Genomic DNA, 16,993 nt, shown 5'->3' with positions numbered 1-16,993 from the left:
CCAGTAGCACCTTAGAGACCAACTGAGTTTGTTCTTGGTATGAGCTTTTGTGTGCATGCACACTTCTTCAGATACATTTCAAAAAGAAAATTTTCTATTTTGTTTCGACTATGGCAGACCAACACGGCTACCCACCTGTAAATGGAAAAGTAGGGTATGTTATTTATTCATTTTCCAGACTACTGTATAGCCATGCTTGTTAGATTAGTCACTGAAACATAAACAGATGGTGAGGACTGATAACCTTCAATGCCTAGGCCTGGTCAGAAAGCCCCACCCCTACCTGCCCAGCCACACCTGAGGGTAAGGGTTCCTCATCCTTGCTCTACCAGCGTTTCTCAAACTTGGCTCACCAGCTGTTGTTGGGCAAAAGATCCCCCCCCCTGCATTGCAGGGGCTTACCCGATATGACCCTCGGGATCCCTTCCAACTCTGCAATTCTATGCTTGTTGTTCAGTCGTGCCTGACTCTTCCATGGACCAGAGCACGCCAGGCACGCCTATCTTTCACTGCCTCCCGCAGTTTGGCCAAACTCATGCTAGTCGCTTCGAGAACACTGTCCAACCATAATTCTATGTTTCTATGACTACAACTCCCATCATCCTTGACCACTCGTCTTGTTAGCTAGGCATGATGGAAGTTGTGGTCCAACAACAGCTGGGGACCCGAGTTTCAGAAACACTGGTGGTCTGAATTTCAGAGAGGAGTCTTTTCCACACTTCCTGGAGGAGGAGAAGAAGAAGAAGAAGAGTTTGGATTTGATATCCCGCTTTATCACTACCCGAAGGAGTCTCAAAGCGGCTAACATTCTCCTTCCCCTTCCTCCCCCACAACAAACACTCTGTGAGGTGAGTGGGGCTGAGAGACTTCAGAGAAGTGTGGCTAGCCCAAGGTCACCCAGCAGCTGCATGTGGAGGAGCGGAGATGCGAACCTAGTTCACCAGATTACGAGTCTATCGCTCTTAACCACTACACCACACTGGAGGATTGAAACTGGGCATTGTGGTCCAATGCTAAGCTACAGTTCCACCCCTGACATGCCAGGATCCACACAGTCTGATGCGAGAAGTGGTGCTTCCATCCTAAGAACAAGTTTTGCTCACTTTAAAACAGGATCTGAAACAAGCTAGTGTTACAGAAATGACATCTTTTAAGTTGTTGCAATGTTACAGATATTATGCCTGAATGTATCCTTTCGACTTGACAGCTCAGGGAAGATACCTAGCTTTATAAATTCGTAGAAAATCCACACTTTAACTGACTCTCCTCATTCCAATGCCATTTTAACCCTTAAAGAAAGGTGAATTTGGGCTCCAGCTACCTCCATGAACCAAGAAGCAGGAAATCACGTAGGCAGCAGGAACAGGGCACCCCACCATAATTCCCCAAGCGTGAGAGAGCACATACACGGCACCCCACCCAGGGAATGACCAAGGGGGCAACACTAGACATTCACAGAGGCAGGATATGTAAAGAGTTTTATTGTTCTTTTGCTGATGGGTACTTAAGAGGTATTGGGGAAAGTGTCTGATAAAGTGACCTAATGTTGAACTTGTGTAACCCTTGTATAGGTAAAGGTAAAGGGACCCCTGATCATTAGGTCAAGTCATGGACGACTATGGGGTTGCAGCGCTCATCTCGCTCTATAGGCCGGGGGAGCCGGCGTACAGCTTCCGGGTCATGTGGCCAGCATGACTAAGCCACTTCTGGCGAACCAGAGCAGCGCACAGAAACATCGTTTACCTTCGCGCCACTACTTGCACTTTGACGTGCTTTCGAACTGCTAGGTTGACAGGAGCAGGGACCAAGCAACAGGAGCTCACCCCGTTGCAGTGATTCGAACCGCCAACCCTTCTGATTGGCAAGCCCTAGGCTCTGTGGTTTAACCCACAGCGCCACCCGCGGCCTCTTGAAGTGTATTCTGGAGGAAAGAGGGAAGTTTTAAAAGAGGGTGTCACCCCATGCTCAGGGTTCTTACTCCTGTGGGGACCTGTTGCGCAACAATAAAGATCATGGTCTACTGACCGCTGTTTTGCTCCAAATTACTTGGCTGGAACTTCTTTTATTTACTGAGGGGGGGTGGGACTTGCACCCTGACAAGCTGGGATGTTGAGTAGTCTCTCACCCCGGAATTTCCCCCCTTAACACTAGCTGATTGACTCAGCTCAGAGAGAAGGGATGTGAATGGAAGAGATCAGGAACTCACTCACTATATTTAAGGGTCTGGTGACTTCCGTTTCAGTGTATCTGAAGAAGTGTGCATGCACACGAAAGCTCATACCAAGAACAAACTTAGTTGGTCTCTAAGGTGCTACTTACTGGAAGGAATTTTTTTAATTTTATTTTGTTTTGACTATGGCAGACCAACACGGCTACCTACCTGTAACAGGAACTCCCTGGTTATTTTTATTTTTTTTTAAAGTGGGTTTGCAGGCCCTGTTGGATGAACTAAAGGTGGAAGGGCTTTCACATCCCGGGTGGTTTGCAACCTGGTGCTTTTCAGGTTGGTCTCCTGTTACGCTACATTTGGGGGGAGATTCCTGCTTTCTCACTTTCTTCCCGCGATTGATTTGATACCCAAAGCCCTTTCCAGTGTGAAGTTGTATGCAACAGTTATTTCCCAAAGCACACCCACTTACTTTATCTGACCTCCTGGGTGTCCCAGTTTCCAGGTCCCCTCCTCCACCTTAAATAACTTGCTCCAAGGCAGGCTGCTGTTTTCTCCCTTATCTGCTCCTTCCACACAGCAAATTGCTACTCCCCCCTCCCCGCCCTCCCAACCTAGTACATATATATACAGAACCCCACCCAACTTGTTTCTTTACCCAAAGTCTTCTGGTCAACACAGAACCTGAAGTTCCAGAGGGGGGAAAACCAGGTGAGCAAGGAAAGCTTTCACAGAAATATTAGCAAATTTTCCATTCATGACTGGCTGGTGTTTGGGGGGTAGGGGAGGAGGCTTGTGACCTAAATGACAAATGCATGGCTTTTTTGGGGGGGGGGTCCCTGCATTAAACTGTTCTGTGCTGCCCTTCAGACTTCTTATATGTGCTTCCAAGCACATGGAAAATGCATACATGCCCTTCACTAGTTTAGTCATTTTCTGACATTCTACTTTAAGAGGGAACAGCTGGAATAGCTCAGTGGGCAATGCATGAGACTCTTAATCTCAGGGTTGTGGGTTTGAGCCCCAAGTTGGGGGGGGGAAGTATTCCTGCATTGCAGGGGCTGGACTAGAGGACCCTCGTGGGTCCCTTCCAAATGCTACAATTTAGTGATTCCACATTGATACGTCCTGTGTGGCTTGCCAGGTAACCCTTGTATATTGCAGGGGTGGGTTTAGGGCACATACAGTACTTGGTGCATGCAGACTGCTGGCTAAGTGTGCTAGTGAACATCACTGCCACACTGCATGAATGTCTAGACCCCTGGAACATATTGCAGGAGAAGAGTCCTAGCAGTGAGCAAACTATCAAGCTGAGCTGCCATGGGAAAGTTCCGAGGAAGGTGATCCTGGAGACTGATTCTGGATGCAATTTGGGAACCAAAACCCCATTTTTTTGCTTGTTGTCTGCAGTTGCTAGGCGATCACAACCCAACAGGTCTCTCCTGTTGTTTTCTGCAAAATGTCTGAGCCAAGCGAATATTGGGGAGATTTGTGCATTTCTGTATGGGTGGAAGGACAATGTTCCTGTTTGGTCAAGCATTGCTCAGTTGTTTGCGGTGCCCGAGGAAGGGAATATAAAGGGACTATTGAGAGGGGCCTGGTGTAGTCTGAACATGTAGATCAGCCTTCAGCTGGGCCGGCTGGGAGTGATGGGAGCTGCAGTCCTCTATCTGAAGAACTGTCCAGCCCAAATCACATCTTAATTTTGTTGCTCATCAACAGCTGACACCCAGGCAAAGAACTGGCTAGTCTTCCTCACTACGGCGAGATCATAGAATTATAGTGTTGCAAGGGTTCCTGAGGGTCATTCAGTCCATCTCCCTGCAGCGCAGGAATCTCTGTTCCTGGCTTGCTTGGAGAAACCGCAGATAAGAACAAACTTATTTCCTTGGGGGAAGCTGTTCTTGCAAGCCCCAAAAGACTGCTCGGGGGAAAAGAAAAATAACAGAAACAAATAGCAGGCTGGGAGCTAAGCAATAGTAGGAAAAATGCTCTTCTGACAAGTCAAAGTCACACCTGTGCTATTAATCCAAAGAGCAGCTCTAGTAAAGGCGGAAGACTTAGGAATATTTTGTGGGTTTCCTGGCATCTCGCGGCTATCTCAGGCTATTTAGGCAGAGACCAGTCACCTGAAGAAGTGACTTCAGGTTATCTTCTTCGTGGGAAGATGTAATGTGACTCAGGTGGGTTGCCTGGGAAGCACCATTAGGCATCCCATGATGACACCCTTTTTGGGACACTTTGCAACAGCACGCACTTCTTTTTGGCTAGTGAAGGCCACTTCGCAAATCGGTCTCCTTCCTGATAGCATTTAGACCCCAGAGCATCTATCAGGTACCTTGAAGGCACCTCTGTAAAGAAGAAAGACGGGGGGGGGGGCAGAGATGCATTGTATTTGCTTAAATTAGAGGAGCCATTTCTACAGCTACATTTATCCATATATATTAGGATATGCAAAATTTTAGCAGAACTGCAACCCACTTTGTCCTTTGTTTAAAGCAGCGTTTCTCAGCCTTTTTCCGACCGTGGCCCCCTTCCGAACTAGTTTCCTTCCTGTGAACCCTCTGTTCTACCAGTAGAAAGGTAGCTAGTTAAATGTTTTGTTCATAAATAGAACATGTTTTATTTATAATTTTTATAATTTACACAATAACATAAAAATTTATACTTTTAAGAGTTTCTCAATCAATGGGACCCTTGTGCTTGATGACCAAAAACAAGCTTTTTAAAAAATCCGGTTCTATTGCTGTGAGGGATAACCAAATATCACCTCTGTCCATTATGTTAAGGCAATTCTGCGTTAGACTGAGTAAACACTGTATTTTTCCGTCTATAAGACACCCCCCCCCCCAAAAAAATGTGTAAGGTGCCCACTATTTTTGCGGCAACAACCAATCGCCAGTCCACCCTCGGCACTATTTGTGTATAAGACCCCCCCCCCCTCAATTTTTGACATTTTAAAGGAAAAAATCCTAGTCTTATACATGGAAAAATACGGTAATTCACACGACTGAAACCTGATTCTACCAAATACGAAGTAGGAAATGCCATGAAAAACAAATCTGCTTTATCCCAAAGCTGTGGAAACTTTTTAAAGATATTCTGTTTTCTTTTTTATTCTTGGTCACTTCTCTCTTTTCTTCACTTCTCACGTCCCTCTGTAGTCCCCTAGTCTCATGCCATGGACCCCCCCCCCCATTTACATGATTTTCACCTGTTTCCCCCTTGGAATATCCTGGGTGCCCCTAGGGGGCCATATGGCCCCCGGTTGAGAAACACTGGTTTTAAATGATGGATAAACAGCCACCCAGCTGCATTGGGTGCAGTGAGATAGAAAGGATACTGGACAACACCCCAAGGTGGGTGCAGCAGCTGAACGCCTTGAAAACTGGGTTTGAATCCCACCTGAGCCATTGAAAAGGTTTGCCACCTCTTTTCCCGGCCCTGGTCCTACGCAGTTAATGGCTGCCTGGCAAACAAACTAAGGAGGCGAAATATTCCAATGCATGCCTGGAGGGAAAAGGTCACTAGTTTAATTTCTTTGTGAAGCTAGTAACCCACCCAATGAATCATTGGGTGTGCCTTGCACAACCCCTCAGTTTTCGGTATCTGCAAAAGGAGGCGTGTAGCCTTCTTGACACGGTTGCAAACAGTGCCAGATTTACGTATAAGCTAAACAAGACCTATAGCTTAGGGCCCCACTCTCTTGGGGGGCCCCCCAAATTTTTTTGAAGGGAAAAAAAACTGGATGTACATTTCCAAAATATAAGATAAAAAACAAGTAAAATAAAACCTACATATAGCAACAGTGTTTTGTTTGGTTTTGTGTTAGGCTCCTATGATGTAAGTAATGGGCCCTGCCTGCTAGCCTGCTCCCTAAAATATCACTGGTTTGCTCATTTCTACATATAGGGTGCCTACATTCTGCATGGACTGGTTGCATGGCAACATGCGCAGATAGCTTTAGATACCTATTAGGTCCATAAATTACCACACAGCATATACAGCCGTACCTTGTGTTGCATTCACTGTGGGCTGTGAACGGCGCAGGTTACGAACGCGGCACCCACGGAAGTATTTACTTCTGGGTTTCGTCGCATGCGCAGAAGCGCTCCGCAGTTTGTGCAGGTCATGCCTGTGCAGAAAAGCGATACCGTGTTTTTGCACATGTGCAAATGCGCTGCTCAGGTTATGGACTTTTCGGGGATGTGAACGGCACCCTGGAATGGATCGGGTCCATAACCCGAGGTACCACTGTATTCAACACAAAAAAACAGTGACAATATGTTGTTGACAAAGGAGAGCTGGACATATAAAGGCCCCCATTAGCTTGAGTAGCATAGGATCCTCATCAAACCTAAATCCGGCCCTGGTTGCAAAGAATAACAGCCGTGTGTGTGTGTGTGTGAGAGAGTGTGTTGTAAAGCACTATACATGCTAAAACTGTGCAGTAGAAGCTATTTTTTTAAAAAATAAAATGAATGTCGTGTAGACTACCTAGCCCCGGAAAGAGAAATGCCAGAAGCATATCCATTCATGTCTGCCTGTACCATGCAGAAGTCAGGAACTGCACTACAGTCCCTAGAAATCTAAACTGCGTTGAGAGCTGAAGCGCAGATACTTTGAAGTAAGCTGCATTGAAATCAATGGGATTTACTTTCAAGTAAATGTTTTTAGGATTGGACTTTTAAGCTCATTGATTTCAGTGGCAGTTGAGCACAGTAAAGTGCTTAATTCTCATTGATTTCAACAGGACTTTCTCTCCCATAAAATCCGGTGGCACCTTGGAGGCTAACTAGTTTATTGTGGCCTGAGGTTTTTCCTCCTCTAAGGAGATACATCTTCATGAATCCACATCTCTTAAAATGAGGTTACCAGCAGAGCAATAATAATAATAATACCAAAAAAAAGTCCAGCCAGAAACGCCACTATCCTTTTAACAGAGGTTTGACATGTAGAGATCAGCAACCGTGGCTTTTAATAGCATGGAGTTAAATGTGATAAAACCTCTCTGTCAAAGGCATGGCTGCTCAGAATTTGGCAACCTTGTTTAAAATACAAAAACACCTGGCAAATGTAAACGGATATGCTTTCCGGCAATTCTCGGAAGGAGTCAGTTGTGGGATGAAACTATCACAGGCTTTGCCCTTAACAGAAGGCAAAAAAATGTAGGCTACTCCAGGTCTGAGTACCGGTATATCATTTGTGTCAGGGCAAACTCTAGTGACAGTAAATAATTTAGACACATTTCCTTGGTTGGGACACCAGCCAACACTTTCTTTTAGAAAGGTAACTTGAAGAGATCCCCTAAGGGTTGCTGTACAAACTGCTGACTTGTGTGCAGATTAAAAATGGTGTTTTGTGCCAGTCCTGTAGGGTTTATATCCACAACTCCCACATAATTTTCTTGGGCCCAGTCCCAAACGAAGCCGATCCGGCTTTCATGAAAGGGAAGTTCCGTTCTTTTATCAAAACTGTGTGGACAGAAACTCCTGATAATGGTTGGATTGTACACACTACAGTTCCACCCTTAATTTTCCTCCAGCGCTGCTGGTCCCTTTTAATTTCAGATAACCGCGCGTTATCTGACAGCGTAACGTGTTCCCCAGGGCTAGAACTACCAAGGATATGTGCCGCCTGTAGGCAAGATCATTGGAGACACGGGCCTCATTCATACCCAGCACTGAAAGCACTATGATGCTTATTTAAACAAACATGGCTTCCCCCCTCCCAAAGATTTCTGGGAGCTGTAATGCGTTAAAAGTGCTGAGAGTTTTGAGGAGACACCTATTCCTCTCACAGAGCAACAACTATCAGAGTTCCCCGTGGATTAATTGTTAATTCAATCTGAAAATTGTAGCTCTGTGAGGGGAATGGGTCTCGCCCAACGGCACCCTTAGCAAACAACAGCTCCCAGAATTCTTTGGGTGAAGCTGTGTCTGTTTAGAGTGCCATCATAGTGCTTTTAATGTATAGTTGAATGTGGCCATAGTCTTTTGGTGAAAGATTGTTTTCTGCTGCTCCAGAGAAGCGGACACGGGGGGGCAATGGATTCAAACTACAAGAAAGAAGATTCCACCTAAACATTAGGAAGAACTTCCTGACAGTGAGAGCTGTTCGGCAGTGGAATTTGCTGCCAAGGAGTGTGGTGGAGTCTCCTTCTTTGGAGGTCTTTAAGCAGAGGCTTGACAGCCATCTGTCAGGAGTGCTTTGATGGTGTTTCCTGCTTGGCAGCGGGTTGGACTGGATGCCCCTTGTGGTCTCTTCCAACTCTATGATTCTATGATTCTATTTGCAAGCAGCCCATATCTATTATTATTTATGGTATTTGGTAGTCACTTTTCTTACAAATAAAATCAGAGGGCCCATGCGCACCGTACATTTAAAACACTTTCGTATCCCTTTAAACAATCATGACTTTCCCCAAAAGACTCCTGGGAACTGTAGTTTGTTAAGAGTTGTTAGGAGGCATACACACCCCTTCCACTCAGAACTATAATTTTCACAGTGGTCTAGAAGGATTATTTGGGGGATAAAAATGTGTTTTAAATATATGGTGTGTACACAGCAGTTCTATGTGAAAATCTGAAGGCATCCTCTGTTGACCCTGACCAATTTCCTCATCCTCAGCCTCTTCCTTTCACAGATTTCAGGATTCTTTCACAGAGCAGATATATTTGCTAAGAAGGTGTGAGCTTCTTGTCCTCTCAAGGCGTTTCCTGTATTGTTTGGAAATAGGAGTTCTTCCACTTTGTATTTGGGGCCTTGCCCAAAATGCTCACTCAGATTGTCTGGGAACAAGCTAGATTTCTGCCTCAAATGTCTCCATGCAACCCTCAAGGAGAGCTGAAAAGCTAAGACCATCTCAACGTGGCTTCAAACAAGAGCAAGAACGGGTGTTCGGGGCCTGTTTGAGCAGTTGCGGTTGTAGGAACACAGCCCGAGGAGGTCATACAAGGATCTCCGCAAGAGATCGGCTATCTGAGCACGAGTCTACCTTGTTGCCATGCCAACAGGTCTCCATCTTCCTCCACCCTAGCAAGATGCCATGAAGCAAAGGGAGTCATTTTGAGGGCCATTAAAGATAGCAGCAGGATAGAACCGAACCACCACAATCCACAGGGGAAGGGTCCCTTTGACCAAATCCCACAAAAATGAGCAGGAGCTGTGCAGCAAGACAGGCTGCGTACACAATACCAGCTTAAAACACAGCTAGGTCAATTTGGATTGGAGGTGGTTTCTTGGGAGGGGGGGGTGCATCAAAAGGCAGCATTTCCTGAGGAACGACATGATTTTACACCACTTCCCAAGTGGTGGGCATGGGAGCCAACTGGATGCAAAGTAAACAGGAGTGTGTACGCGCCTGGTTTGCATGTCATTTGAAAGCCACGGTTAAGTTGAACTATCGTTTAAAGGCTAGGAAACAGAGCAGACATTGTAGGTGCTTCATTCTTCCCCCTGCCGGGTGCTAAGCAATGGTTTAGCTTAGTATTACTGTACACCAAAACCCCAGATTTGGGATTTATGTCTCACTTTAAGCAAAACACAAGTTGTAACCGTAGTTTTTTCTTGGCGTACTGCTCATGGTTTGGGGGAAAACAAACCACGAGCCTGGGTTTGCATGTAATCCTAAACCAAACCATGGCTTAGCACCCTGCAGTGAAGTAGGCAGCAGGGAAGGAGTGAAACAGCCATTAAACCCCCCCCCCCTGCCATGGACCAGCAGATTGCACATTTACACTTCAACCACAATTAAGCTTAACTATGGTTTAAGCCAGGCACAGGCAACCCCGGCCTGCCAGATGTTTTGGGACTACAATTCCCATCATCCTTGACCACTGGTCCTGTTAGCTAGGGATCATGGGAGTTGTAGTCCCAAAACATCTGGGGGGGCCTAGGTTGCCTATGCCTGGTTTAAGATAAAGGGAGGGGGCCAGCAAAAAGCCTCAAAATACAGGCCAGGATTGGTGAGTGCATACCCTCCAGTATTTCTCTGAAGAAAATATGTTCCATAATGATAATGATAATTTTATCAGTTATACTCTGTCCCTCTGACTGTGTTGCCCCAGCCACTCTGGGCAGCTTCAAATATAATAAAGCATTAAACATTTAAAAACTTCCCTATACAAGGCTGCCTTCACATGTTGTATAGTTACTTATCTCCTTTCCTTGGGGGTTGCAAAACTCCATACCTTTCAACATTTCTCTAATGAAAATAGGGACGTCCTAAAGAAAAGCGGGACATTTCTTTTTTCATTTACGATTTTCAATTTTACACATTTCAATAATTTTATAATCATTATAACTATTCAAAACATGACTTCCTTCCCCCTCTTTCTGAGGTTCCTTAAATTTATTTTTAATATTTTCTGCATATCCAAATTAACTTAATTTGCTCATTTATTCATCTACTTTAAATATATACTCTTATAAAACTGCAGGTTATTACAATAACCCTGCCAATGTTCTTATCCGTTTACAGTTTATTTGTAAATATTCAATAAACCATTTCCATTCTTTTATTAAAAGTTTGTTATCTTGATTTTTTATTTTTCCAGTAAGTTTTGCCATTTCTGCATATTCCATAAGTTTTTGAATCCATTCTTCTTTCCCTGGGACTTCTTCTTTCCATTTTTGGGCAAGTAACATAGCTGCATACATGAATAAATTTCTATACAGTTTGGGTAATTCTGTCCCTATAATTCCTAAAAGGAAAGCTTCTGGTTTGTTTTTTGTTTTTTTTACAAACATTATTTTAAACATCTTTTTCAATTCATTATATATTATTTCGGGATCAAATCATAAACCAAGACGGCTTCTGTAAATCAGGGACTGTCCCTGGAAAATAGGGACACCTGGAGGGTCTGTGAGTTGGTTGGTTCCAAGGGCTCGCTGTTACCCAAAGCATATTAAATCCCACAGCTGGGGTCTGGGTCTGATGGTGGGGAATAACTGGAGCTCCCCTGCCTCTCCTCTCCACTTTCCAGGAGCTGACATGGCCTATCAGACGGAGTTCATCATTGATGCCCAGCCACAAGCTGCTGGCACCAGCTACACTTTGAGCAACCAGGGGGCCTGGAATACAGAACTGTGTGACTGCTGTTCTGATATGGGCATCTGTGAGTAATTTGGGGGGCGTCGGCAGCTAGCAGTTCCTTTCTGCCACTCAAGTGGTTGGCTGTACACAAGAAGAAGGAAGGAGGGCTAATGAGCTGTCGGTCAGGCAATCAGAAGAGCCAGGAAACTTAAGATTTTGCCACTGACCCGGTTGATTCCTGAAGCATCGATCCACGGGGCTGGCCTTTCCCTGCCTGCCTTGCCTGGAAAGAGCAAGATTCTTGAAATCAGAAGTTAGCCAACCTAGAAGGGGCGAGGGATCGGTTGCTGCTAATACGTGTGGCTGTTTTTACTGCTGGTACTTGCAGCAAACCGTTACAGTGTGGAGTTATCTTGTACAGGGTCTCGGCCAGGCATGCCCTTTCCCAGGATACTCCATTACCCATTTCTCCCAAGGTCCGTTCCCTGCCCACTAGTCAATAAACATGCTCAGTCTGCACTGGGTTGTTGTTGTTTTTTTGGCCCCCTCTCGCCCCCAATGATTTTTGTATATCTGCGAAACGTGGTGTTCTTTCAAAACAGATGGCACCTCCCTCGTGTGCAGTGCGTGCCTTTTTTGTATTGTCACTTAAAACTGCTTGGCGCAATGCAGAAATTAGGAATAGCATGGGCCCTGGCGTCAGATTCAGCATCTAAATGTAATGGCAAACAGCATTGGGGAGAAAACGAAAATACAGGGGAAGAGGTAATTAGGAAGAATGAGGTGAAACATTAGGAAGAAACAGGCCGATGGAAGGAATCTTCTGCATTAGGCTTATGCAGGAAGCTTAGGATTAGGAGACAGTGATGTGTAGTGGTCAGAGTGACAGACAGATGCAACTGCGACCTGCGCTGTGCGAAGAAAGGGAGGCAAGCAAACCAGCCTAGCTAACCCCTTCTCCTCCTTAACCTCACTGCTGCCACCAAGTGGATATTTTTATTTTTATCTCGCTGCCTCCGCTAAACAGCTTTTTAATTCTCTGGATTCAACTGGCACAACCTACTCCCAGTACTGGTTAGAGCGGTATGGCAATTAGACATGTTTTGAATAACTAGCCCCCAGACCATTCCGCCTGCCAAAAAAAACCCCCAAAACATGCATTTACCATATTTTTATGTGTATAAGACGCGCCCCATGTATACGACGCCCCCTATTTTTGAGCCCAAAATGAAGAAATAATTAATTGCAAACATTCAGTGTATAAGACGACCCCCAATTTCAAACTAATTTGGGGGGGGGGATGTAGTCTTATACACGGAAAAATACAGTACTTAAAGTAATGCATGATTCTATGAAAGCAGAGGTGGTCATCCAAATTGGTGGCCTTTACCACCTCCTGGAGTTTTGAGTTCCATAGTTTTAAGTCTGCTCCACCTTTTGCATGACAGCCTCTCTGGACTATAATCTCTCCCCTTAACCTTCCTTTCTCCCAGCTAAACATATCCATATCCCCTATAGGACTTGGTTTCCAGAACCCTCACTGGAAATCAATTGCCTTCCTCTGGATACATGCAGAATGCCTCTGTCTCCCTTCCTCCAGGTCTCTGTGGTACCTTCGTTCCGTGCATCCTTGCCTGCCGTGTGTCAGAGCAGGCAGGTGAGTGCTGCTGCCTCCCATACCTGCCTGGCACTCTCATTGCTCTGCGGACCGGTGTGCGCGAGAGATTCCACATTGCGGTGAGATGTGGGAAGTCAAATAAAGATGGGTTTGGGGAGAAGGGTTGGGGTGGTAGTTGAACTGATGGGCTGGCCGGGGTTGGGGTGGGGTTGGGGTTGCTGTTCTGCTCCAAAAGAAAAGCCCAGTCTGTTTCAATGGATTCATTTTTATAGGTTCAGAATTAGGCACGGGGGAGGAATCTGATTCAGTTCACATTTAAAAGCAAACCTTCCCAATTTGCATTTTCTGACACAATACACGAACCAAAACGCAGCCGTCCTTTAAAATTTGTACTTCTCTGAATGTTGCAATGAAGTTCAAGCAATGTGTACAAAAATGCAAATACTAGGGTAAGGTGTGCATTGAAATGCATATATTACAGCAAAGGCCATACAAAAAGGCATTATGTATGGGAACATTGCTTTGCAAAAAATGTGTAAATTAGGCAAAACTGCATACAAACTATATTAAGAGAAGTTTGCATCAAAATGCTAATAAGTTTCATAGCAGCTTAAAAAAACAAAAACCCTGCAAATTGATGTGGAAATGTGGAGAACTTAAGACTGGAATAATTTAAAAAAATGAGATGAACAAAAATTGACAGATTTGCCCATCCCTACTCAAAATATGTTGGTACGTAGCAAGCTAGTTATGCACCTGAAACCTACCAAGAAAGAAGACACAAGAGCGGTGGATGGGCTGGGTATAAGTAGTAAATCATCATTTACCCATTGCTGGTATTCTTACCATGATTAGAATTCATTAGGGCTGCCCAACTTTTCAGCTGACTTTTCAGCTGAAGTCCGGCTTTTAGCAGCAGCTTGATGCGCAGGCACGATCAAGTGACAATGTGTTTCGTTTTCATTAAAAGCTTTATTTGCTGACTTCTGCATATTACACTGCTACTAAATGCATGAAGACATTCTGGGCCATTTTATTCTAGTCATTTGGCAGTATTTGATTGCAGGGATTAATAGGAAGGGAGGGCCTCTTCTGTGGTGGCCCCCTGTATTTGGAATACCCTCCCCAGGGAGGCCTGCCTGGCACCTAAGTTGTTTTCCCTTATGCCCCAAGTGAAGTGTCATTTATTTTCCTGACGGATGTTGCTTTTGAATTGACTTTCATCATTGCTTTGGGACTCCTTCGGAAAACGAACCTTGCTCATAAGAACCGGAAACACAATTGCATATTCAAAAGTAAAGTGCTCTTGCAATTTTTTTTTATAGTGCTATAATAATCAATGTGTGGGCGGTGTGCCTTTGCTGAACCAGCTCTAAGGCTGATTTGCCTGAGTCTGGCCAAAATGAATCCCTAGATGGTTAGTAATTTCAGCCTCTGTCTCAATTACAAGCCAGTTTTGTCTCTTGGGAGCTACACAACTTCACTTGCCCCCCGACCTTCCATTTTAACACAGCCCCTTTGTTTCCGAAACCCAGGGCTCCATTTGTGAGGACTGGGTGGTCATGGCCTGCTGTCCATTCTGCGGCCTCTGTCAACTCGCCCGAGAGCTGAACACCAAGAACTGAAGCAGAAGAGAAGCTGGCAGACATTCTTCACTCCTGCAGGGAGAATGAAGTAGCTGGATCAATGGCAGTGAGGGACGGAGGCCAGCTTCTGAACCCAGAAGCGTATCAACTGCAGAGCAAAAGACCTATTGTCCTTGCACAAGGAAAGAGGAAAAGATATGGCTCTCTTCTGTTCAGCCCCTATGGTCATCCCACCTTGAAAATTGTGTCAAAATAAAATAATCATTGTCTCAAACTGCATGAGTCTTTGTTTTTTTGGAAGAACGGGCTAAGTGAGAATCAGTGTGATCCCCTGGCCCGATAGAAGACTTAGGGGTGCCAGGTGGCCAGGGGGTTAAGAAAAGACAACCTAGATGCTCCTGTCTGTCTAATCAAGGACTCATATACAGAAATCAGCCCATGAAGCTTTTTTCACGGCATGGAGGAAAACTTCTGGGAGAGGCAGAAGTTCTCAGGTTCAATCCTTGACAGCCTGAGTTGAAAAGGTTAGGGCTAAGGTGATGGGAAAGACCTCTCCAGGAGTGCTGCTGCCAGTCAGAGCAGACCTACTGAGCTAAACCAGAAGAACAGATAGTTTGGTCTGACAGAAGGAAGCATCCTTTGATCAGCTTTGAGGATTGAACCCAACCAAGTGCAAGCACTTGTGTTGTTGTTGTTGTTCAGTCGTTCAGTCGTGTCCGACTCTTCGTGACCCCATGGACCAGAGCACGCCAGGCACGCCTATCCTTCACTGCCTCCCGCAGTTTGGCCAAACTCATGTTAGTAGCTTCGAGAATACTGTCCAACCATCTCATCCTTTGTCGTCCCCTTTTCCTTGTGCCCTCCATCTTTCCCAACATCAGGGTCTTTTCCAGGGAGTCTTCTCTTCTCATGAGGTGGCCAAAGTACTGGAGCCTCAACTTCAGGATCTGTCCTTCTAGTGAGTACTCAGGGCCGATTTCCTTGAGAATGGATAGGTTTGATCTTCTTGCAGTCCATGGGACTCTCAAGAGTCTCCTCCAGCACCATAATTCAAAAGCATCAATTCTTCGGCGATCAGCCTTCTTGATGGTCCAGCTCTCACTTCCGTACATTACTACTGGGAAAACCATAGCTTTAACTATACGGACCTTTGTTGGCAAGGTGATGTCTTTGCTTTTTAAGATGCTGTCTAGGTTTGTCATTGCTTTTCTCCCAAGAAGCAGGCGTCTTCTAATTTCGTGACTGCTGTCACCATCTGCAGTGATCATGGAACCCAAGAAAGTGAAATCTCTTACTGCCTCCATTTCTTCCCCTTCTATTTGCCAGGAGGTGATGGGACCAGTGGCCATGATCTTAGTTTTTTTGATGTTGAGCTTCAGACCATATTTTGCGCTCTCCTCTTTTACCCTCATTAAAAGGTTCTTCAATTCCTCCTCACTTTCTGCCATCAAGGTTGTATCATCAGCATATCTGAGGTTGTTGATATTTTTTCCGGCAATCTTAATTCCGGTTTGGGATTCATCCAGCCCAGCCTTTCGCATGATGAATTCTGCATATAAGTTAAATAAGCCGGGAGACAATATACAGCCTTGTCGTACTCCTTTCCCAATTTGAACCAATCAGTTATTCCATATCCAGTTCTAACTGTAGCTTCTTGTCCCACATACAGATTTCTCAGGAGACGGATGAGGTGATCAGGCACTCCCATTTCTTTAAGAACTTTCCATAGTTTGCTGTGGTCGACACAGTCAAATGCTTTTGCGTAGTCAATGAAGCAGAAGTAGATGTTTTTCTGGAACTCTCTAGCTTTCTCCATAATCCAGCGCATGTTTGCAATTTGGTCTCTGGTTCCTCTGCCCCTTCGAAATCCAGCTTGCACTTCTGGGAGTTCTCGGTCCACGTACTGCTTAAGCCTGCCTTGTAGAATTTTAAGCATAACCTTGCTAGCGTGTGAAATGAGTGCAATTGTGCGGTAGTTAGAGCATTCTTTGGCACTGCCCTTCTTTGGGATTGGGATGTAAACTGATCTTCTCCAATCCTCTGGCCACTGCTGAGTTTTCCAAACTTGTTGGCATATTGAGTGTAGCACCTTAACAGCATCATCTTTTAGGATTTTAAATAGTTCAGCTGGAATATCATCACTTCCACTGGCCTTGTTGTTAGCGAGGCTTTCTAAGGCCCATTTGACTTCACTCTCCAGGATGTCTGGCTCAAGGTCAGCAACCACACTACCTGGGGTGTATGAGACATCTATATCTTTCTGGTATAGTTCCTCTGTGTATTCTTGCCACCTCTTCTTGATGTCTTCTGCTTCTGTTAGGTCCTTTCCACTTTTGTCCTTAATTGTGGTAATCTTTGTACGAAATGTTCCTTTCATATCTCCAATTTTCTTGAACAGATCTCTGGTTTTTCCCATTCTGTTATTTTCCTCTATTTCTTTGCATTGCTCGTTTAAAAAGGCCCTCTTGTCTCTCCTTGCTATTCTTTGGAAATCTGCATTCAATTTCCTGTATCTTTCACTATCTCCCTCGCATTTTGCTTGCCTTCTCTCCCCCGCTATTTTTAAGGCCTCATTGGACAGCCAC

At 45.0% G+C, this 16,993-nt stretch overlaps 1 protein-coding gene across 2 annotated transcripts; it reads left to right on the top strand.

The window, feature by feature from the left end:
* Positions 1-2,802: 2,802 nt before the first annotated feature.
* Positions 2,803-14,685, top strand: LOC117051707 (cornifelin homolog A-like). Of its 2 annotated transcripts, none has more exons than XM_033158325.1 (4): positions 2,803-2,878; positions 11,155-11,286; positions 12,805-12,941; positions 14,358-14,685. In XM_033158325.1, exons 2-4 carry the CDS (start codon positions 11,163-11,165, stop codon positions 14,445-14,447), a joined length of 351 nt encoding a protein of 116 aa, XP_033014216.1. In that variant the 5' UTR covers positions 2,803-2,878; positions 11,155-11,162; the 3' UTR covers positions 14,448-14,685. The 2 variants fall into 2 exon arrangements, with proteins under 2 accessions (XP_033014216.1, XP_033014217.1); XM_033158326.1 differs by lacking the exon at positions 2,803-2,878 and adding an exon at positions 9,085-9,383.
* The last annotated feature ends 2,308 nt before the right edge of the window (positions 14,686-16,993 follow it).

This window comes from Lacerta agilis, chromosome 8, assembly GCF_009819535.1.
Source record: "Lacerta agilis isolate rLacAgi1 chromosome 8, rLacAgi1.pri, whole genome shotgun sequence".
Taxonomy (NCBI): domain Eukaryota; kingdom Metazoa; phylum Chordata; class Lepidosauria; order Squamata; family Lacertidae; genus Lacerta; species Lacerta agilis.
The sequence above is the reverse complement of the archived record's forward strand: the minus strand, read 5'-3'. Positions and strand labels throughout refer to the sequence as shown.